The sequence below is a fragment of the Macaca nemestrina genome, chromosome 14 (genome assembly GCF_043159975.1).
Source record: "Macaca nemestrina isolate mMacNem1 chromosome 14, mMacNem.hap1, whole genome shotgun sequence".
NCBI classification, from domain to species: Eukaryota; Metazoa; Chordata; class Mammalia; order Primates; family Cercopithecidae; genus Macaca; species Macaca nemestrina.
Genome location: NC_092138.1, coordinates 19,979,398 through 20,004,438, shown reverse-complemented (window position 1 = coordinate 20,004,438; position 25,041 = coordinate 19,979,398). Strand labels below are relative to the sequence as shown.

The following is a 25,041-nucleotide window of genomic DNA, read 5'->3' as shown; positions in this document are numbered from 1 at the left end:
AAATCAAAAAAGAATCAGAAAACAGAAATCAGATGCCAATAAACCCTAACCATATTCATCATACATCAAGTGTAAGAAGAATAAACTCAACTATTTTAGGAAAAGACTCACTCAAGCTGAGGTTTAAAAAAACAAAAACTTTAGGCCGGGCGTGGTGGCTCACTCTTGTAATCCCAACACTTTGGGAGGCCGAGGCAGGCGGATCACAAGACCAATCTGGCCAACATGGTGAAACCCTGCTTCTACTAAAAATACAAAAATTAGCTAGGTGTGGTGGCACATGCCTATAATCCCAGCTACTCAGGAGGCTGAGGCAGGAGAATTGCTTGAACCCGGGAAGCAGAGATTGCAGTGAGCCGAGATCACGCCACTGCACTCCAGCCTGGGCAACAGAACCAAATTCAGTCTCAAAAAAAAAAAAAAAAAACAAACTTTTGAGGGTAGCAAAAACAAAGAATAGTTGAAAATAAATGAGAGACATACAACAAGTAAATGCAAACAAAAGAACAATAATAATACTCAACAATGCTGAGTTCAAGATATAATAGCATTAACTTACATAAAAGGTAATGTGGTCATGACAAACTTTTAATTATCATCGATTTTTTTATGTTCCTGATAAGAATACAGTCATACACCACATAACAATGTTTCAGTCAATAACAGACCACATAAATAACTGTGGTCCCACAAGATTATAATGGAGCTGAAAAATTCCTATCGCCTAGTGACATCGTAGCTATCATACAACACATTACTCACGTGTTTGTGGTAATGCTTGTGCAACAAACCTACCGAGCTGCCAGTTGCACAAAAGTGTACAGTCATGTCCTAGACCCTCACATTCACTCACCACTCACTGACACCCAGAGTAATTTCCAGCCGGCAAGCTCCATTCATGGTAAGTGCAATCTATGTATACCATATTTTATCTTTTATTACCGAACCTCTTCTATGTTAAGATATGTTTGGACACACAAATACTTACCACTGTGCTACAAAAGCCTGCAGTGTTCAGTACAATAACATGCTTTACAGGTTTGCAGTCTAGGAGCAATAGGCTTTACCACACAGCCTATATGTGTGTTGTAGGCTATACAATTTAGATTTGTGTAAGTACACTCTAGAAGGCTCACACCTGGCCACAAATTTCTCAGAAGGTATCCCCATTGTTAAGCAACGCGTAACTGTACTTACATAGAGCAAAATTTCTGGAAATAGGAGAAAATGCCACAAACACGAGAGTCATGAAAGACTTCTGCAGAATTCTCAGTACTCGGCAGATTCACACACAATATAAAGGAGATTAGCAGCAAATCTAAGTAATAAAATTATATAATACACATATATTTATGGTTTTAAGACATACACACGTATGCATTTTATGTACCCATGAAATAAAACTTGACTATATATATTAGACTACAATAAATTTCAAAAATTAAAAACAGTACAGACCATATTCTATCAAAATGACCTCAGAATAAATAACAAAGGTTGAAAAAAAATCACAACCACTTGAAAAATTTAAAATATATTAAACAATCCTGGTTCAAAAATAAAAATAGAAATTGTAATTTTAGAATATCTGTAAAAGGATAAGAATGCTACACAGAGACATGTAAAAAAACACAAAGCCTTAAACATTACTAATTCAAATTGAGAAAGTATTTTTTAAAATAATCTAAGAATTGGCCGGGTGCGGTGGCTCACACCTATAATCCCAGCACTTTGGGAGGCCAAGGCGGGTGGATCATGAGGTCAGGAGACGGAGACCATCCTGGCTAACATGGTGAAACCCCGTCTCTACTAAAAATATAAAAAATTAGCCGGGCATGGTGGCGGGCTCTTGTAGTCCCAGCTACTCGGGAGGCTGAGGCAGGAGAATGGTGTGAACCGGCAGGCAGAGCTTGCAGTGAGCTGAGATCGCTCCGCCACTGCGCTCCAGCCTGGGTGACAGAGTGAGACTCCGTCTCGAAAAAAAAAAAATCTAAGAACTTTAATTCAAGAAAAAGTAAAAAATAAATCCAGAAAAACTGCAAGAAAAAAGTAATAAAGATAAGAAAAATTAATTAACAACAAGAATACCAAGACAACTCAATGAGAAAAGAATACGTTTGTTTCAACATAGGACAACTGGATATTCACACGCAAAGGATTATGTTGAAACTTCACATCACACCATATACAAAAATCAACTCAAAGTGTAAGACCTAAAACTACAAACTCTTAGAAAAGAGAGGTAAATTTTTGTGACCTTGGATTTTTCCAATGGTTTCTTCCATATGAGACCAAAAAACAGAAGCAAGTCTTACAAAGTAGATAAACTGGACTTCATCACCATTTAAAACTGTTGTGCTTCAGAACAATTCTGCATATAGCCAAATCTATCATCTAATCTTATCAGTTCTGTTTTTTTCCCCCTTGGAGACATTTGTCCTAGGGCACTCCATCCTTCCATAAAGAAAACCATCAAATTTTTAGAAATACATAAATTAGGCCGGGCACAGTGGCTCACACCTGTAATCCCAGCACTTCTGGGAGGCTGAGGTGGGCGGATCATGAGGCCAGGAGATTGAGACCATCTTGGCTAACACAGCAAAACCCCCTCTCTACTAAAAATACAAAAAATTAGCTAGGCGTGGTGGCAGGTGCCTGTCGTCCCAGCTACTCGGGAGGGCTGAGGCAGAAGAATCACTTGAACCTGGGAGACAGAGGTTGCAGTGAGGTAAGATTGCGCCACCGCACTCCAGGCTGGGCGACAGAGCAAGATTCCGTCTCAAAAAAAAAAAAAAAAAAAAGAAATATAGAAAAAAAGTGAAAGCTAAAAGTGACAGAAAATCTAATTCAAATGATAAGTTGAGGCATCTGTTAATTATTTTTGTAGGCATATTTTGTGATTTTGTTAGTATATTTTGTACGCAGTTTAGAAAAAACTGTAAAATGAATATTGATTCAATAAAATGCAAATAAACACGAGATGTCTTTTTTTTTACCCATTAAATTGACATAATCCAATGACAGCTAAAACTGTTATTTATTTGTGTTATGTTACGTTGTGTTATGTTACGTTATGTTATGTTATGGACCAAAACAGCTGATAATCAAACTCTAAAAAATGTGCATGAAAACAATCATACAAGCATGCAAAAATACCCAACAATGTTCACTGTAGCACTGATTATAACATTTTCTTAATAGAATCAAAGTAAATATTCATTAAAAGGTATCAGGTATAAATGGCAGTGTGCTGGTATTTAACAATGAGGTCTTCCAGAGACGGGAGTAAGCCCTAATCTCTATCTGCCAATTTCTGTGTTGTAAACCCTAGCACCTTGTCTGATTTCAAGCTACCAAAGTTCGTTCACTAAATGTAGAGTTGAGACAGAAAAATGTTCAAAACTGGCTTTTGTGAGCAGGTACAAACTAGCTGCATCACACCACTGTATGATTCAAAATGCATGGAAACACTAAAAAGCCATAAATAGGATCCAAAATATTTATATTAACATGGCAAGACATTCTACGTATTACTGAATGAAAAAATCCTATTACACATAGAACAGCTTACGCTGTGTCATCTGTGACACTGAAACTTATATGTACATTTCATCTTTATTTTGAAAGAAAAAGAACCATACATCAGTGACGTATAACACACTACATTCAACCTAGTTTTGCCCATAACAATGGCAGTAAATCTAGCTTTCATGGAATATCTAAAGCAGATCATGATTTTTATTTTAAAACAGAATAGCAAAAGATCAACAGTTTTGGCTTATAGTAGTTAAAAACTTCTGTATCAAATAATACAAAACAAAGAAAAGGAAAAACAACAGACTGGCGTTACGTTTTTGGCAATAAAAATGACAAAAGGCTAATTTCATTTCTAGGTCTGGAGCTCAAAAATAGGCAAAGGAAATGAAACAATTCATAAAAGAAGCAATTCAACTAGAAACAAACATACAGGAAAATGATCAAATCAATGCAAAATTTAGAACTATGTACCATTTTTGCCTACTAACTTACTAGTATTCTAATAATATTGTTCATGATGCTGCAAACTGTATAAAATCATTTCAGAACATGTTTTGGGTATGTATAACCAAGGTTGTAAAATTTTTCATATCCTCAGACCTAGAAATAACATTTCTATGAATCTATTCTAACAAAATTGTCTGAGTGCATGTTTTAAAAAGCTATCTCCACCAAGAACTTCATCACAGCATTATTTTTAAAACGAAATCATTGGGAGAAACCTAAATGTACAAAAAAAAAAAAGAGTAAACAATACATATCTTCTCAAAAGAATCTTATACAGTCCTTTCAAATGCTAATATGAAGTCTACATAGTCACATAAAAAATGCTTACAACCTAATGTTAAATTGATCACATCTATGTAAAAAAAACAGAAAAATAAAACAGACTATAAAGGAATGTGCAAAAAGAGAGCACGGTTCTTAGGTTAGACTGGTATATTTTTGATAAATTTATGAATACATTTTAAAACGCTTTATTAAATTTTGTGCAAAAAATTTGCATTACTTGTAAAATTTCAAAATCACTGAAAAACAGGCTATAAAAAATGTAATTAAATAACAGAATGTGGGTTGTCATTCTTTCAAAGACTAGCATGAAAACAACATAATGTATTTCTTAAGAACATCAGAAAATTCTTAAGTGGAAGAAAATAAACATTTCTTCTCAACTCAAACTTGGACTGTCTATTAAGCACAATAGTTTTTCTCCTTACTAAACTTTTTTTTCTTACTATTTTAACAAACAACCAAACCACCAAAGGACAGTATCTCAGGTGCTCTTACGTCATTCCAAAAAGAGAATAAAAGACAACGTAAATTCAGGCCATAGCATACTGCTTAAAGATACATTATAGTATAAAACATAAAGAATATTTTTAATAGAAATCATTGTGTCAACCCACAATTAAGGACTAGGGATGAACAACACATTAATTAATTCTGAGATGGATACACTGTAATTTGAGTAGCAATTCACAGGTAGACTCCAGGGGTTTAGAAACATCTTCCCACCTACTACAGAAGAATCTGTTCCCCTAAGAAGCATGGCCTAGAGTAGAAAGCCCTACAGAAAATACATTTCTCAAAGGACAGAGCTAGTGATTTTGATGAAAATATACTTGGAATCAGGATTTCCCTAACAAAATATTGATGAAGTCCTATAATTTCCTCCATTACAATGCCATTCTTTACCAAGATGTATTGGATAAGGAAACACAAACTGTTTCTCTGAAAATGATAAAGCAACATACAGGTATTTTCTCCCATATAAGATGAGAAAATGCATGGGACTCATCACTACAAGAAGTGGTATGTGCACAAAATTTGTAATCGTTTCTAATGTGATTTGGATAACATCTTAGATGGTAACCCACGGCAAAATAGGAGAAAGTAGAATGTTCTGAGGACATCCATTCATTAGCCCTTGAAGACAGCAAGAACCTTCCATCTCCATACTCCATGTCAGAGCCAAACTTGACTCCAAAAGGAGATAATGCTTGGCAATTCATTAATTCTTGGACCATTAGGAAGTAATTGATAAATAAAAATATAAAGTTTCATTTCAAGTACCTTTTGTTTCTGCATTACCGAGTTTTTCTCTCAAATTATAAAAAATTATTCAAATTGTCCAAAATATATGCAGCTTCATTTTGAATATCAGTCATAATTAGAAAGAGACTTTAGGAACCTTTAGGCGAGGCACGGTGCTCATGCCTGTAATCCCAACACTTTGGGAGGCCAAGGCAGGTGGATCACCTGAGACCAGGAGTTCAAGACCAGCCTGACTAACATGGTGAAATCCCATCTCTACTAAAAATACAAAAAATTAGCCAGGTGTGGTGGCGGGCGCCTGTAATCCCAACTACTTGGGAGGCTGAGGAAGGAGAATCACTTGAACCTAGGAGGCGGAGGGTGCAGTGAGCCAAGATCGCACCACTGCACTCCAGCCTGGGTGACAGAGTGAGACTCCAACTCAAAAAAGAAAGAAAGAAAGAAAGAAAAGAAAGAGACTTTAGGAACCTTTAAAAATCCTAGGGAAAAAGTCTACTCTTAGGCTTGGATGTAATGGCCCAGAATATGAACAAGACACAAGAGCATACATTCAATTGATAGGTGCCTTTTCTCAGCTAAAAGGTGTTATTTCTACATTATATGCCTCCACTTTGCATGACTCTACCTGGCAAGAATATCTCATGATATTGCTTATTTATTTATTGCCGTGGGCAACTGAAAGCTATTTTACTATAGGAGATGCAAGTCAAGCAAAAGCAGATTTCCTGTGCAAGGATGTCTCAAGAGACATCTCATAACCCATCACAGGATTAGCAGAGTTCTCAGAACAGTAATAGATGCATTTCTATCACCTGAAACAGCTGACAGAAAAAAAAAAAAAAAAAATGGAAGAAACATGTTGCAAATTTTCTTTATACTCTGTCACCGGTTTTTCTCAGGACACAGCTTACTGAGAGTTCTACACTTACCTATTTAACCACCTCTGGGAACAAAAGGACAGGAATGAGTACATGCAACACAAACTACTCCCATCCCACCAAGGCTTCTACACTTACTTGCTCCTCTCCCAACCCACCATCTGGGTGAGGAAGGGCACAGTGGATTTGACAATGAGGATGAAAACACGTGGTAGGATGGTGGAGGCGGCCAGAAGAGGCAGCATTGGTCTGGCTCTTCCTGACTGAGAACATCAATCCAAGGCATGAGGCACCTCTCCTTTGCTCTTCTCTCCTCTCCAGAGCCCAGCAAAGACACAACAGCGCTACCCCTATTGGCATCAACACCCTCTGCCCTTCCAAGCCCCATGGGACTGCCTATTACTCTACCCTATCTAAGCCTGTTCCTTTCCCTGGCACCCATTCAACTGCTAATGTGAGATCAAGGTAAGGAAGCCCAACGCTGATAAGATGATGAGGAGAAGGCCCTCGGCCAGGAGTAAAGTGGGCCTAGGAATGCCAATTGCCTGCCTGGCACCTCCAGCGGAATTAAGCTTTTCTTACAGTTTCTCCAGAACTAGCATGAGAGTCCAGCTGCTCTTTCTTTGGCCACAGAGTCTTTGTCCAGAATGCAAATGAGGGACACAGAAAGCTGCCTCTTTTTTTTTTTTTTTTTTTTAAAAGACAAGGTCTCACTCTGTTACCTAAGCTGGAGTGCAGTGGCACGATCACAGCTCACCGCAGCCTTGACCATCCGGACTCCTAAGTAACTGGGACCACAGGCATAAGCACCCACGCCCTGCTAATTTTTGTATTTTTGGCAAAGACCAGGTCTTACCATGTTGCCGAGGCTGGTCTTGAACTCTTGGGCTCAAGCGATCTCACTGCCTTGGCTTCCCAAAGTGTTGGGATTACACGCGTGAACCATCACACCTGGCAAAGCTGATTTCTTAAGGTTTCTCTGATCATGGTCATGCCAACGGAGGATGGCTCAGAGGCCATAGCATTAGATATATTTTAAAGCAAAAAATTATAAAAATCCTTTACTTCTTTGAATGCATGCTATAGATGTTTCTACCATTATTTTTTTTCTGGTTTTAATGAAAGCCCCAAGAAAGTTAAGGGCACAGTGATGGAAAAAGAAATGAACACACAAGATCCATCCAATGTTTAATTCTAAATCTTTCCTAGAAATTCCTAGAAAAGAGACCTGCTAGCTCCAACTATAAAGCTGCCCCCTAGATGTGCCCTATTGGGCATTCCCAGCGCTCAGGCTCACTGGCCAACCAGCTATCACTGAAAATGGCAGAGATGGGCTTGGGCAACAAGATTATTTGTAGGCAAAGGAAAAGCAATGTTGTGCTTGGCTTCTGTCACACATACACTAAAGAGAAGCAATGCTTAATGACCAATGAAGAAAAAAAACAAACAAAAAGCAGTAGTAAGTCAAAGGAAGCTGCGTGAGGATACGGAAGAAAAGACCCAGTCCTGAGCCGAGCAGCGATGGAACACTGCGTCTCTTGGGCTCCACCTCTGTGCCTCCCAGGATATCGCCCTTCCCGCAGGAAGCAAGAGACCCATGCTGATATGACAGGAGGTTTCTGATACCGGTTCTTGTGAAGACATTGCAACTATCAGCAGCACGCCAGGCGGCACCAGGGGAGCTCCGCACAGACTCACTAAGGCTTCATTCACAGGCCCCCGTCAAAGTGATCCCCACTGCAGGGCACTCGGAGTTATTACAGAGGGCAAAGAGAAGAGCCAGGCCAGTCTGAAGGAGCCACCAGACCTGGCAATGCCTCCTGGTAGAGCCCATCACCGCTGGAGACGGCAGCAAGCTCAGACCCCTCCTCCAGGGGTGAGTTTGGGCAGAAAGCGGCCGAGACGCCAAAGCCGCAAAGGAGAAGGAGAAAAAGCTTCAAAGTTCAAATGGTCCTTAGAGATCATCTGGTGAAATCTCTTCATCTACAGGTTTCTATAGAAAAAGCAAATGATCAAAATACCCTGAGGTTAGTTCTGTGGGAAAAAAAGATTCCATAAGCAGGGTAGGAATACTTCACCCCACTTTCAGTCACAGATTTTAGAAAAGATGTATGTAACAAATCCAAAATGCACAGCCATAGAAGGTGCTTATTTAGCCAAAAATTAAACATAAAAAACTTTCACAAAACCAGTCTGCCATCGTTTTTAAATTATTGCATGACTTACCAATGCTCAAAAATGTATCACAAGAGTTACGGAGACAAGAGAGTTAAACCTGGCAATCTTTTAAAGGCAAACTGAACAAGAATTAAAGTCATCTTGTATTATTAGAACAAGTCACAGGAAATGGGTCATCTCTCTAGGACAAGGGGAAAATTGCATTTGCCATCTGCAGAAAGAACGCATACTATAATGAAGGAGCTCTGCAAAGCGCAGGTCCTAAATATCAATTCACATGGCAAGAAAATATCAAAACAAACCCATCCCAAAAATGTGCTCAGGCTGATTGGGAATAACGAAAGTAAAGGCCACTGCTACTGCCATCACCCTTAACTACCTGTATGGAAATATAATCAGGAAAATATGAGAAAAGGATTTTCAAATCATTAAATGAGAAAGATGCCTACACATGCCTACAGCACCTTCTCCCCTCTTCCAGCATATGCACTGCATCCAATTCTGAAACCCACTGGCCTGTGATAGATTATCCAGCACGGGCTCACTAACTCTGTGTTGATAATCATGAACCAATCTCAAGTCCCTGCCCTCTGGAAAAGGAAGGAGAATTTTACATTGTGTTCAGTAACAATTTATTTTTGCTTTGCAGACCAGAGTAAGTATTGCAAAAGAAAGTTAATCATCTCCTAAACACACATTCACAAATTCCTTCCTTTGAAATGTATTAAAGCACCCAACTTCCCCTCTCACCAGCTCACAGCCACATGATGTCTCACAGAAGCACTAACTTGGAAGTTCTCTAAATCATAAGGAAATGTGCCAGTCAGAGAATCTGAGGAATCTCTTTAGCATTTATTTAAGAAAGATCTGATGAGGAATTAAATGGGTGGATGGTATTCACATGGAAGGGATGGGTAGGGGGGCTACAGAAATCACTGGCAGACTGAAAAGTAAGTGGGTAAATCACAGAAGCAGTCCTCTTTAGAAGCAACTAGATGCCTGCAGTTATCAGTAACTACATGCCGGTAGAAGATGTCACCAATCACCCTGTTGCCCCTACAGTAAAAGAAAATATAGAAAAGAAACAATAAAAATGAAAAAAAAAAAAACTTTCAACATAAAAGAAACAAAAATTCTATTTCTATTTTTTAGAAAGTGATGCTGATCAAAAAAAAAAAAAAAAAAAAAAAAGTCGGGTTCTTGGAAAGCACAATTAATTCATGATTTTAGTTTTCCAAAGGGAAAAAACATGAGGCTATCTCCTAGAAATACATATAACTATGTTTCTAAACATCACTGTTCGCTTTTGGTATCAGAACCAGAAAGTCTGGCTAGATCTCTTTTTCTTTAATTTGTGGGTCAATTATTATGTGTACACACACACACACAATATAACGGCATTAGTAACATTTTCTTTTCCAACTGCACCACAATCCATTACACACTTCCTTGAAAACAACTACTTTATTTCTAAAGCAGACATATAGTTCACAATCCATGATTAATCCTGTAATAAAATTAGGTGCACGGATTGTCAAATTTCAAAACACTTGTGTGTGTAACAGCTTTCCATTGAAACAGCTGGATCAATTGCTATTGGCTTTTAACTGGAAACACTGAGAATGTTCAACTGAAACGTTGTCCCTAGAGAACAAATGAGAGGCAGGCAAGAAGACAAAAACTATTCCATCTTTAAAACAGAATTCCTTTTACTGTGCCCCCAGTGGCCCACAAAACAGCAAAGAGGAGTGGAAAATGGAGAACATATGGATGATGCCTATTAGAAGAAAGCAGGGAATTTAAATTCACTTCCTCCGATTACCCTCCATTCGTTTTGAAATCCAGTTTTCCACACACATCCCTAGTTACTGATAATAGAATCATCAGCAACTGAGATAAAGATACAGGAACAAGGATCTTTGCCTTCATGGAGCTTCCAATCCACTTAGAAACACAAGGTAAGTGGTCATAAGCAGTTTCTCATGCATAAAGGCAAAAAATGATACATTCCAAAGGACAGAGTTCAGATTCTCAAGATCATCCGCATTCCCCAGTCCTGTGATCCCCAGGAAGCTCCTACAATGGCCTTCAGACTATTCTGTCTTTTTCTGTGTATGCCAATAGAAAAGCCAAAGCCAGGAAGGATAAAAGTCAGAAGGGCATGTCAGTATGAGGACATCAGCTACAAAACAAGAACTGTGCAAAGTGCTTAGTCTTTCCTGTTGGCAAATAAGACATAAGGAGCATTTCATACAGCACATTATTTGGCACATACTAGGTGCTCATATTTGTTCCTTTGACTAGCATTCTGTCATGAAACTGTTAAGTTATGCCTGGTAAAAAAAAAAAAAATTAGAAGAAATATTTTTTAATAACTGACAAGTGTTATGTTGAAAAAATGGATATGAAATATCTTCATAATTTGATTTTTAAATAATACTAATTTTGTTCTTTAAAATTAACCATAAAGGTTTTTAACAAAATATTCTGCACTGATTATGGCTATGTATAAACGTTAACAACACAGCTGCATAGTGAATCCAATTTGGGATTCTCGGCACCGCAATATGGACATTTATTTTTGTTTGTAAAGCCTACATTGATGACCACCTAGGATGTGTTAACTAATTTCGTCAGTATGCCTAGGTCCTTTTTACTACATGTTAGATGAGAAATCAGACAGATTTTTACATATCGGTAATGTAACAAATCAAAGGTGCTTGTTGAACAACTTCCTATAATTTTATTAGTAACAGCTATTCACACAAAATTGTGTTTGGGTCTGAGGGGAGCTCTTTCTTTAATGTTACTCCATTTGGCAGAACAAGAGTAAACGTTCACGGTTTACTGTAGTCAGTTATTGCCACAGATTTAATTACCAACAATCGCACATTTTACCTTCTAGTGCTATTTCACACTTCCCTAGGATTAAGTCTACAGAGATCTTAACATGACTTAAAAGGCATTACAAAAGTTTTCCTTTGAAAAATGTGACTGCCTCCCGCTCCAACCAGGAAATTCGACTTTTAAATTTGTTGCTTCACATACTTGTATTTTCCTCAACCCAATACAGAGGAAACAGATTCCCTCCACCTTCTCAGGGAGAAAGCAATCCTAACCTCCTTATAAAATGGCTTCTCTCTCTTCCAAGATGTACCCTTTGAGCTCCCTATTTTCCCTCTACAACATCCAATCAACATTTCCACTAATATTAACGGAACGAATAACTCCCCTTAAGGAAAAATTAATATGAATGCTGGAATCAAAACCTTTCTTAGAAAATCTTGTTAATTTCTTTTCAAGTTAAGTTTGCCTGGATCATAAAGAAAAATCTGTTCCTTTTTTCTGCTAAGTTTAGCATAGCACGCAGCCTCACAACTGCAAAGCCTGTTTCAGGTCCTAAAAAATTCATCTGTAATAAAAATCGTAACTGTTTTCAATAGGCACTTCTGAAAATTGAACATAAGCCATTTCTCCTAAAGTAGAGCTGAGTTGGTTTTCTTTTTTAATGAAAAAGATTATATCAAATTTATTTGTATTAAACAAAATAGCTACTGAATTAGTCTTCTGGTTCTCCTTTCTAAACTTACTTTAAAATATGTGAATAGATAAACCTGCAATATTTTCACTGTTCAGCAGGGTTTTAATTTGTGCCAGATTTGCCATATGAAGAAATAGCATATAGGGGTACAGGATGGGACATTATATGGAGATCCAGACAATGAATCTACATAGTTCAATGCAAAAATCTTACTCTGAAGGCTTTGTTACACAGTCAGAGCCACAGTTTTGATTTTTATGGAGGATATTCCCACTTTGCTCTTCTGATATAAACTATAAGTACTTTGTTTCAACAACAACAAAAAAAGGGAACTGTATCCAAATAAATCCTGACATTCAGAAACATATTCAACACTTGGAAACTAAAAGAGTAGCAAAAAATAAAACCTGTTAGTCCTTAAAGCAGTCTCATAAACACCATTATTTTGCTATTTCTAGGGAGCTGTTGTTATTGAGGCTACTTAGACCAAGGCTTTCATTCAACGATTCTAAGTCACCATCCTAGATGGCACTGACCTCTAGGTTAATCCAGGCAATCAACACACCCACTCCAGTGAACTTTACTGAGGGGTAGTGGAAAGCGTGCTCTTTTCCAGATGTTTAGAAATTAACTCCCCATACAGTTTAAATTCGCTACAGCATTTCCAGCCTTCCAAGCCCTTTCTTGGTCTAAAACTGTACAGCTTTCAGTACAAATGCATATCCTTCATATTAAAAATGTTTTAACTGCAATTCCTGAAATTCTGTATTTAATTATGGTGGGTTTGCTCATGTTATTGTATAGGTCAATCACACACACTCAGTTAGGCATCACCTGTGGTCTACAGAATATTAAAACTTCACTGAGCCCTGTACCATGGAGAAAACTGTATGGTAAAAAGATGAGAGGGTTAAACTAGCCTCTACACGATAAAAAGTAATAAAAATATAGAACGGCTTTTCTTTTCTTTAAACTTTCATGCTTTAAGCATGACTGTTACCATTCTCAAATGCATCCAGTACAGAACTGTAATACACTGATTTAATGTGTGATGCAACATCTTACATTAACACTTCCTATCCTGGAATGCATTTATAATCAATTGGCTCAAAGAGTTACGCACAATTTTTTTAAGATCCTGATTATATCTGCCACAGATAAAAACACTATATATTCCTATGTTGCTATAAATGTATTCATTATTGTCTGTTCTAATTTCCAGCAGGATGGTAATAAATAAATTCATTTACTCAGCCAATATTTATTGAGAACATTCTACGAGTTAGATATTGTGCTTGAAGCTGGGATTTAATAGTGAGTAAAACAGACACAACTCATACTCTCATATGTCTGCAGTGTACAACAGGAAGAAAATCTATGCTCATATACAAAATTCAGTTCAGAATTCCAAGAGCATTTAAGGTCTTCCATTTAAGACTGGCCTATCGCGACCAGCCTAACATGGTAAAACCCCAGCTCTACTAAATATAAAAAACAAATAGCTAGGCGTGGTGGCGTATGCCTGTAATCCAAGCTACTCGGGAGGCTGAGACAGGAGAATCGCTTGTACCTGGGAGGCAGAAGTTGCAGTGAGCTGAGGTCAAGCCATTGCACTCCTGCCTGGGCAACAAGAGCAAAACTCCATCTCAAAAAAAAAAAAAAAAAGACTGGCCTAAACTTTGCCTGTTTCAATAGCGATAATTCAATCAATTAAAGGGGGTTTGCTAAATCCTATTTGATAATTAAGATCTAAAGAGTAAAAGACTTCAAAAACATGTAAAATAAGAACAGGTTAACAGGAAAAAAATGTTTCTTCTAGGAACTGAAAAAAATTTCAGGATAACTATATGTAACATGAAGCAGGCATTCAAGGCCATTTGTATTACACAGACTTACAGACAAATTACATTAAATGAGGTTATCTACGTACCACCAATAGAAATATTTAGTGAATATTCATGAAAATTAATCAATTAAAGGAAATATGTGCTTTACACCTACAAAATACACAAAAACATTAACCAAGTAAAAATGAAGTATGCTCTTGTGTATCTACATTGAATGCAGAGACTAAGTTTTGAGTGTCAAAATAAACACTAATATAAATGAATTCAAAGAATGAGTAAGTTAAAAGACAACAAGAAAATAATTCAAAATTTAATGTAATATTCTTATAGTGGTAGATTTCAGGGTTCACATTTCTAAAGTTAAAATAAAATATATAATATATAAGCATATGGAATAAATTTGGAAGATTAGCACAGTTGCCGAATATAAATCAAAATAGCCCAAATTTTACTGCCATACTTTCATCTAGTCAGGTACCTACTACTTGCCTTTTTAAATGTCTCCATATTATTAATATACAAAAGTAAATAATTGTATGAGCAAATGCAAGGGTACCCACTTTTATCCCTGTCAAACAAATCCTTTTCCATTAACATGGCATCAAGTCTTGAACTAAAATTTACTTTGAAAACAATTTTATACTGAATTTCATTTCAAAATACAGTTATTCCTCCATAAACTGGTTAAAAATATTAGTAGATCTTTAAACTGTGAATGGATACATTCTATAATCTCCTCTGGACAGGTTTTGTTTAAATGATAGAAGGAACCAGAACATTCAGTCTACTCATCAAAGCAGCAAATCAGGAATTCCTCAAATGAAATCCTTCCCTAATATCTTCCTTGTTGAAATCAACCATCCTGGATTCAAAAACTCCTGAAATCACACTCATACACACACATGCACGCACAAATCCACATTTAGCGTACATTACTATATAGTGTATTGTGGTATTTATGTTGCAAAGGCAACATACCAAGAACATGAAGCAGTAACAATACTTGCATGATGTTCCGCGAATAAGAGGAAAAAAAAGTTCTCCACACTACCACCACTTTAGCAGTAAAACTGGTTTACACTTTTTCTCAGAAAATTATCTCCAAGTTCATTTTTAAAAGCACAGTGTTATTTAAACACACAGTATGGAATTAAGCATCCATGTAAGTGTATTTCCCTTAAACATTCAAACCTAGGCCCATTGACAAACCGGTTCCCCGGGCTTCAACTCTTAGCTGCTGGGAAACTCAGAGCTGTCACTTTTCAGGCAAACAGGGTTGGCTGGAGAGACCTCAACTGCCCAGTTCACAGTTAAACAGAAACAAAGACTGTCAACAGGGCAACAGAAGAAACAAAACAATTCTTAAAACAAGTCTCTCTAAAATACGTGCTTTTCCCCTTAATCATGCACTTAAACACTCTACATATTTCTTTTGTTCTTTATTTTCTTCTCAATCTTGAGAACTCAGAAAACATTCAACTGCCTGTTTTCAGCCATTAGAAGTAGCTCAAAATGAGAATTAAAAAAAAAAAAAAAATCTTTACTTTCCAACTGCAGTTTGCCTCCTCCCTGGCTTCATTCCCCTAAGCCCACCTCTTTCATCTAGTGTTTCACCTTCAGTTCTTTATAAACATGTGCCCATTTATCTGAGTTTCAAAATGAAGACATAAAGCATGTCATGTGAATTAACTATTAGTAACTATGTGTGTGATCAGTATATTTTGTTCCTGCTTGTAAATGATCCAGTACATAAGCAGTTCATTCCCAAAGGCAATTGGTTCCTTGAGCCAGCAAATGGAATGCTCAAGATAAGAAAGAAAATGCATGCTTCTCAAACACCAACTGACAGTACAATATTCTTTTCTTACAGAAATGTTTGAGAAACACATTTATTATACATGCAAATATCCAGAACACAAGACATTTTTCAGGCCTGTTACTGCAAAGCTGTTTGCTCTTCCCACCACAATAGCTCAGGGTTCTGTCACTGTGGCTTGTATGTGAATCCTGATCGCTTGATTCTGAACATCCTCTCTGAGATAACCATCAATAAATTTCTATTTGAGAAATGGCATTTTCTTGCTAACTTAGAGCTAAAGCAGAATTTTTTTTCAAGACTAGAGGAAAATTTTTCCTGTATGCTTCCCGTTTTCCTTCTAGCCCAGATTCCAAAGATATTAAAATGCTATGTGTTTTAAACAAAAGGTTTCTATTTGTTGCCAAGAGAGTAACTGAGAGACTGCACTGGTTTTCGGCAGTAACTATTGTGAATTCAGGCCTACATCTGGGTTGCCTCATTAAACAAAAGATACCGGTCGCTGTCAACAACCACACAGCACAACACTCCCCTACCCTCATCTTTATCTAGAAGCAATGGTGCAGACGAGAATCACGCCTGTCACCATCCACTAGCCAAGAAACTCTTCTAGGCTCCCTTCTTTCGATCGTCTGGTGGCTAGAGAACAGCACTTCTGTGACACATTTGGGCTCGCCCTCCCGCCCCGCCCCCAATACACAGGCCCTTTCCTTGGAGGGCCAACCACTTGGCTTCCTCATCATCAGTGCTCCGGGAATCCAGTTGCGAATCTGCCCACCGTTCCCCCATTCCCTCCTGACCCCAGAGGGCACTGATAATGGATGCACACCGGCCACCCCACCGCAGGCCATCTCCCAACGTGCCCCAGCTCCGCTCGCCACCCGCTGGGCCACACACACGGCTCCCCGCGCCACCACCCCATGGGATGCCGCGGCCACGACACTGGAAGTTCAACCCCTCTGCCCACCTTTCCACCCCCGCGCCTCTGGCCGGAGTGATCTGCCATTTAGCAGATGCACAGCAGATAAGGCACAGCCCTCAGGGACCCAAAAAGAAAAAAGCCGAGACACCCGGCAGGGCAGCCGCGACCCCTCTGCTGCGTGTGTGTATCTGGGTGTGTATCTGGGTGTGTGTGTGTGTGTGTGTGTGTGTGTGTAACGCGCCTGAGTGTGAGTATCTGGGTGTGTGTGTGTGTGTGTGTGTGTAACGCGCCCGCGCGCCCGCGCGGGTGAAGGCAGTGGCCGGGGGCGCGCCCGGGAGGGTAGGGGCTAGCCTGGGGCGCCGGGGGGCGGGGGACGCCGAGAGGGCAGCTGTCCCGCAGGGCCAAGGATGGTGGGCTGGGGGCGCAGAGGCCCGGCGGGGCCCCGGGCGGTACTCACCGAGCAGCAGCAGCTTGAGCTCCCGGCGGGCGTCCCGCTTGTCCCTGCGGAGCTGCCGCTCGATCTCGTCGTTGATCCGCCGGGCTTCCTTGGCCTCCTCGCTCAGGCAGCACGCCATGATGGACTCCAGAGTCATTCTTCCAAAGTGCCTCCGCTGTAGCCCCGCCGGCACCCCCTGCTCACAGCGCGCACACACACCCTCCCGCCCTCGCTCCCCCGAGGCAGCGGTGGCCGCCGAGCCCCCGCCGCCCGGGCGCGCGGCCGGGACGAGCTCCGGGAACCGCTGCGGGGGCAGCGGCCGGAGCCGGAGCCACCAGGTGGGCCGGGGGCGCGGTGGGAGCGGATGGCCTGGGCCGACGGGAGAAGCGAGGCGGGCGCGGGAGGCGGGCGCGGGAGGCGGGCGCTGGCTCGGGGGGCGCGTGAGAGAAGGCCGCCGCGCCCGGCCTCGCTCAGACGCCCGCGCCTCCTTCCCCAGGAACGGGCGGCCCGCCTCGCCCCCCGAGCCGCCGCCGCCGCCGCCGCCGCCTGCGAGGCTCCCCTACGCCGTGCGCCTGGCGGCGAGAGCTCATCCACCGGGGTGTCCCCGCAGCGAGCGGCCGCCGACGGCTCCCCGCGCCCGGCGCGCCCGCTCCTCGCCGCCGCCTGACACGGCTCCCGGGCGCCTTCGGCCCTGTCCGCGCCCACCGCCCGGCTCGCGCGCAGACCCGGTTCCCGGCCCGCCCGGCAACCGCGCGCTCCTCCGCCTCCGCCTCCGCCTCCGCCCCCGCCAGACGCCCACCCCCTGCCCCGATTGCCAGGCGCGGAGCGGCTGCTCAGTGCGCGCCCTCCCCCTCGCCACACACACACATTTTCTTCTTTCTCTGAACTGGAGCACAGATCCGGGAGGGAGGAGGCGGCGGCGAAAGGAGGAGGGGAGGAGGCGGAGGGGACGGGCGCGGGAGGAGGGGAGCCGGGAGGCGGTGCCGCCCGGCCCCTCCTGGAAGGCTTTCCTGGGCTCGCGGCCGCCGCGGCGCGCCTCCCAGTGCGGCTCTCGCCTCGCCCGCGCGGCTCCCGGGCTGGGCCGGCTCTCTCGGGCTCTGCGGACGCCCACTGCTCCCGTACCCTCGGCAGAGCCCGCTGGCGCCGCGGTCACGGCCGCCCCCGGCCGCCGACGTGCAGCCCGAGCCGGCGGTCGCCGCTGCGTGCTAGGACCGCCGCCGACCTGAGGCTGCCGTCCGGCCGGGCGTGGTGAGGCGGGAAAATGGCGGTCTCTGCCTGCCTCAGCCCACCGGCCCGGGAGCGCGGCCGCGGCCCCTGCTGAAGTCGCGGGAGGCGGCCCCGCGGAGCCCCGCACGCGCTCCCTGCGGCGCCGGCGCTGGCGTCCGCGGCTCCCGCGCTGTGCCTGTGTGCTCCGCGGGGACGCCCCTCAGCCGCTTCTGTGTTTCCCGTTCCTATTTCTAAAACGCCATTCGGTTAGAAACTCTCGTGTCACCTCTGACCCCGGTGCAGTCTTAGAAAATAAGATCCTCTATACTGTGGGGGGCAACTGGGGAAGGGAAGGAATTGGCACCGGTGCCCGGAGGCACAGGGGGAGATTCACAGGCGAAGCTGTCCGCAAAGTAACGAGAGATAGAAATCTAAATCCTGAGCAGAGAAAGGAAGCTGCCCAAGTTTCCAGCAGCCTCCCGATAGGTTCCAACTTTTCATGCCTTTGTTTTTTTGGTGGTTGTTGGTTGTTTCTGTTTTTTTTAAGTTGTTTTTGTTTTTGTTTCACAAGTTCTCTTGTTTCAAGGCACACAATGTTTAACCGCCGAGTAATCGAATTTACCCTTCTAGACTGAGATTGAATTATGGATGACTTATGGGAAAATGTTAAATAATATGAAATAAACGGAAAGGAAACAATGAAATAGAAGAGAAACTAAGGTGGCCCCAGCAAAGTGGCATTCTAGTTTTTTTGGTTTGCAATATTTGATTGAGGCAGTTAAGTGTCGTGTGCATATTTCATTGTGATCGTCTGCTGATAAATAGCACACGAAAATAATCTCGTTCAATCAGGTCCAGGAGGTGAAACTCATACTGCTTCCTGCCTTAAAGGAACCTGAGATCTTCAAAGAAAATTGTCTTTTATGACGAGAACCGCTTTTTCACGTTTCATGTGTTCTCTGAAGTGTCCCTGGTGCAACCTGCTGATCCAGAGTGTAAGGTATGGTCATGACTTTGCTTTTGCTACAGATCAAGAATTCATATAGGGTTCTTAGACAACAGGTGTGTAACTTCCTTCTTTCTTTCATTTGCCATTACTCCACCCTTTCACACACATACACACACTCTAAACCAGAATTTAAATCAAGCAAGTCAAGATACAAAATGTACATTTTAGGTTCTCTCTTTAAAACCTAGAAAATAATTAAATTTCACCTTGGCCTGGAGAGCAGAGAGGGCAAACCTCAACCCTTGTATGTGAATGCCTACAAAGAACAGCTAGACTTGCAATGAAATTAAAATTTAAAATCAAGTGACTAAAGAAATTAAAGATTGAAATTCAGTGTGCAAAAATAGTAGCTTCAGGAGAAAAAATTTTAAGTTTGCATCCTCCTAATATATGTCTGTATATGAGCTTTGGAGAGACACAAAACAATGAAAAACCAAGTGACAGAAAGCTTCAAGTGTCTGGTTTCCTACCCAAGGATCCTCTGAGACTTTCAAAAATGTCTTTTAAAATGAGTCATCAGGCTATCAGGTCATCTGTTTTTACTGAATTGTCCTATTATTTGATGAATTTGCCTGTTTCAGCAGGCTGTAGATACAGTCAGAGTCTGTTTTGTTCCCCCTGTTTCCCCCCAACATCAGAAACACTCCCTGGCACTTAGATACTTGAATGGATACAATGAATCAATAGGAGAATGTTTCAAATACTGGGGAGAAATCAGGAAGTAAGAAAAACCAGCATGCTACAGTGATAAAGCCATATATGGGTGTCAAGAAGGAAACAGGAAAAGAAATTCCAAGTCTGAGCCCAGATCTATCCAAAAACCTTTTCATATTATCTGGAGAGCATTTGCCAAGCAAATATTCCTACAGACTAAGTCAAACAAATAGAACCCATGCAGAAACAACTGACAGTTGACCATGTTCTACAAGCACATACTCTAAAACATGCAACTAAACAGGATCACGTTACAAAATCCCAGTTCATTCAGACAACAAGCATTTATTCATTGCCTACTATGTGTAAATAACAGGTGAAGGTGCAGGATAAGAGTGATACTAAAATGAATAAAATACAGTCCTTACCCTCCATAGGCTTATAGTCTTAGAATGAGGCTCTAAGCAGCTATAATGAAAGACTAAAAATTTGTATAAAATTTGGGATACAAGTAACAATATAAAGGTATAAAAAGGAAGGGGAGAACTGGAAAAGATATGGCAGGAAAAGGGGCATTGAGATGCATGTTAAAGAATGAAAAGGTTTTCAATAAATAGGTACCTACATCACCTTAAAGTAAATCAGCAATTCCATGTCACCTCACACAGACAGTAAGATGATAAACCATTTTGAGAATTCAAGGACTAATGAGCTGAAAAGCAAATTGCAATACCCAAGGAACATTGAACTTCAGAGAAAAATAGGAAGACTGTCACCTTTTCTATGGTATCCTGAGATGGATCTCCAACCCCACGATCGTATCACCCTGTCCTTTGGGGATTGGAAAAGAAAAACAGTAAAAGGCATAGTTTAGTTTTAAGGAGTGGTTCTGCAGTCAAAGAATGAAAAGGCTGTGCTCTTCTAAAAGGATCTCCTGGGGAAGGAAAGGCCCATAGAGGTAATCAGACACAGGCAATATACAGTACCTCTCTTGTTCCCAGTCACTTAGCATGGCTGCTTCATATGCACCATCTCACTGTCATTCTCTAGTGTTCTCTTTCTCTCTGCCCTCTCCCCCTCTGAATTAGGAGCTTCTTGAGAGCAGGGACCTTGTTTTTCATAACTGTTTGCAAGGCACCAGAAAGAGAGCCTAGCCTAGAACAGCTACTCAGTAAATAATGAATAAACAAAAGAATGCTACCACCTACATCGTCAACAAACACACACTTGCAGACTGCCTGTCCCAGGCAGTGTATTATCCCAGATGCCTGAGGCATACAAAGCCCTTAAAGGCTTTATAATCTATTTGGTGAGACGGGCCATGCGCTTCAAAGAATAAACAATACAAAATGAGAAGCACTCGTTGCTAACATACAGTACGGAAAATGGATTGCTAGCAGAGTTCAAGAGAAGCAGTTCCCTAAGCTGCCATTCAAATTAGCCCAAAGTATGAGGAGACACACGCTGGTCACCCAGAAGACCATTTAGAAATCAGCCTGAAGAGCATTGTAGACCCTACAAGAGCTGGGAAAGAGCTGTCTGGCCAAGTAATAAAGTGGATTTGCTCCTGGGAAAGAAAGAGAAGCCGACACAGGGAGACGCTGAGAGCTGCAAATGGCACCACCTACAGGAACATTCTTGTAACAGCAGAAAAACTGAGATTCTTAAGTGGAACTGTCCAGTGGAAAGAAGAGCAGGGCCAACATGTTGAAGATGAAAAACTAGGATGAAGCATCTTCTAAAAGAGAAAATATCCACATTACAAGTCATGTAGCAGATATTCTAGAATCTAAATGAAGCATAGTACCTCAATGACATCTTTCCTTTACCAAGCTCAGAAAATGCACCTGGGTAATACTCTTATTCCAATCAAATATATCTATCTTGTGCTTATCCAGGGTTGGCAATATCAAGGGAAGCACTGTACTTTACAGTTTGAAGGGCCACCAAAGTCCCAGGAGACTGGAAGACTCTAAGAGGCTTGTCAGATGGGAGCTCATTTTAAGTTGAGTAGAATAGTGTTTCAGCCAGAGAAGCTAATGTTTGATGAATGAATAAACAAATGAATGAATATGTACTAAAATCAGAGAGTAAGATGTCAGGTCACCCAAAATCATGATCTAAATCTATTTGGGGCCAGGTGTGGTGGGTAATCCCAACACTTTGGGAGGCCAAGGCAGGCTGATCACTTGAGATCAGAAGTTTGAGACCAGTCTGGCCAGCATGGTGAAACCCTGTCTCTACTAAAAATACAAAAATTAGCCAGGTGTGGTGGCGCACACCTGTAATCCCAGCTACTCATGAGGCTGAGGTGGGAGAATAGCTTGAACCCGGGAGGCAGAGCCTATAGTGAGCCAAGATCGTGCCAGTGCACTCCAGGCTGGATGACAGTGGGACTCTTTTTATTTAAAAATTTTAAAAAACATCTATTTGGGACCCAGCAGATCAAGGATGATTTAGCTAGTTTAGGAGTTTTCTTAACTGCCCTGCACTTACTACAAATTGGACCCCCCCTATCCTTGAAGACTTTCCGGCTTTGCTGAACTCAAACCTAAGACCAAGAGTGTAAACTCGTGGTCTTTAGCCTGCAGAAGTGTTGTTTTTGATTCAGTGGTACTATTGAGGTTTTTTAATTAGCTGCCAGCACAAAAATGTCAAGAGATTCACATAAAAATCTGAAGTTATTGGTCATGATCTAGCAAGCCCAGGCTTGTATTCCAATGACAGTGCTTCCCACCAGCCTAATTTACTTCCCATTTCAGCACCACTTAGATCAATTTATACTCTGCTTTTAGTAACATGCCATACCTGTGGACATTGGAAGTGGGCCTCTGACCTAAAACAGTGAGCTGGAAGAGGACTGGATTTGGGCATTACTCATGTCAGGTTGATCAAGGGAATTGATTTATTTCTCAGTTTTTGTTGTATGTTTCTAAATCAAATAATCATTTATCCCATTACGTTCATCTCCTTTTGATGATTTCTCATGTAAAGCTCAATAAGGCTAAGATTTTTGTCTGTTTTGTTCACTCCTGAATCCAGCACCTAGAACAATGCCAGTAGTATAATAGATGCTTAATAAACATTTGTTAAATGAATGAAAATTAGATCGTCCAGTAAAAGAAGCCACATGTTGGCCACATGACAGTCTGTCTCTCTCTTTTTTTTTTTTCTTAGCCAGATGGTGTGCACCAAAGCTTGTCTCCCTCTGTAAAATGTTCTTCCACCCTGTGCTTCAAAATCTTGCCTCCAATGAGTTCACCAAGGAAAATTAGCCATCACTAGAGTATTCAGAAAGTTGGGAAGCAATATTTTTGTTCAAAACCCAGATGAAAGCCTATATTAATTCCACCTAAATCAACTTTGTAGGAAAGTTGATATTCCTATCACCAATTCATTTCAGACCACATGCAGGTTATACATTGAAGATCTTGACAAGATACATAGTCAGAGTTGTTAATTGCTCAGTGTGTGATAAATTAATGAAACACAGCACGTGCTGATGGAAAACACATAAGTAATTAAAGTGCCTGTTCCGCCTTCTCAATGATTGAAATGGTCTTAATATGAATTTTTCAGTTTGTTATCCTCCTAAATTTTTCAACCTCCCATTCTGAATTTTATCAAGATGTTAAAAAAGGTAATCGCTTTTAAATTTTAGATAAATATAAAATATCTTCTCCTAACCACAAATTTAGATACCAAAGTGTTCTCTATTGCTTTATTTTTTCTCTTGTCTTTTTCTCTCTCTTCGGCCTACCAAAATCTATTTGAGCCACAAAATTTCCGAATACTTCTTCCAAACTTGTTAATGTTTTCCAGCTATACATTCTTATACAAATTCCTAAATGTTAGCTTTGAGGTGAGTGCATTGGACAATATGGAATCGGGTCTGGAAGAAGATGAGATGAGTGAAGATTTTTTGTTTGGTTGGTTGGTTGGTTGGTTGGCTTAGGCTTTGTCTGTTACGGCACAGAACTGTTAGTGATCTTGTCTCTATTTAAAATGTTGGGCTGGGCACAGTGGTTCACGCCTGTAATCCCTGCATGTTGGGAGGCTGAGGTAGGTGGATCATGTGAGCCTAGGAGTTCAAGACCAGCCTGGGCAACATAGTGAAACCCTGTCTCTACAGAAAATTTAAAAATTAGTCAGGCGTAGTGGCACATGTCTGTAGTCCCAGCTACTCTGGAGCCTGAGGCAGTAGGATTGCTTGAGCCTAGGAGGCAGAGGTTGCAGACAGCCGAGATCCCGCCTCCAGCCTGGGCAGGTAGAGACCCTGTCTCAAAAGACAAATAAATAAAATGTTGATTATTTGTTTATCATGGGGTTTTTGCATTAATATAGATTTTTAAAGTATTACATTAAAATATTACCTATCCTGATTACTGAGATTTTTGATGCTACTTATATTTTGCACCCAAGGCAAATGCCTCACCCGGTCCCAGCTCTGGTATAGAAGTTATGCATGAGTTGGCCTACAAACTGGAGAACTTCTCACTCTAGGGAAGGAATGAGCAGTGGGGGGCTATTTATTCTTTACCGCTTAAAAATATATATTATTGCTGTCTATGGAACTAGAACAAAAGAACTTGGTTGAAAAGCCATTGGTTGTCCAAATGAAAGCAGTAGAAGTTTCCACAGTCTCTCCAACACTCAAAATGATGAGAAAAATACAGAAAGCATTACATTTAGGCTCACTATTTGGCTTACATTTAGAAGCAAAGATCTTAGACTAAAGAGACATCAGATGCTATGTGATTTAGGAATTTTTTTAAATCTGGCAATCATTTATTAAAAGTAAAGTGTACTGAAAAGCCAGTCTACAAAAGGGTAAAGGTGACATGGAATCCCCACGTCTTTCCTCTTTCCTCTTCTCTGAGGCCATTTTCAAAACCTCTGCACTAATACAGTTGCCACAGAGGATCACACTGAGAGGGTCTATAAATTGATCTAGGCCGTGCA

General features: G+C 41.1%; 1 protein-coding gene and 1 long non-coding RNA gene across 2 annotated transcripts in view; both read right to left on the bottom strand.

Annotated features, from left to right (window-relative positions):
• LOC139358101 (uncharacterized) overlaps positions 1-17,225 on the bottom strand; it is a 46,352-nt gene extending 29,127 nt beyond the window's left edge. The window contains exon 1 of the long non-coding RNA XR_011612427.1: positions 1,198-17,225. This is a non-coding gene — a long non-coding RNA (uncharacterized lncRNA). The remainder of the gene's footprint in view (positions 1-1,197) is intronic.
• The window catches only part of LOC105498714 (G protein subunit alpha q), a 321,416-nt gene extending 303,745 nt beyond the window's left edge, over positions 1-17,671 (bottom strand). Inside the window, exon 1 of the mRNA XM_011770985.3 lies at positions 17,232-17,671. Coding sequence (XP_011769287.1) covers positions 17,232-17,367 — 136 coding nt within the window. The 5' untranslated portion in view covers positions 17,368-17,671. The remainder of the gene's footprint in view (positions 1-17,231) is intronic.
• Positions 17,672-25,041: the final 7,370 nt, after the last annotated feature.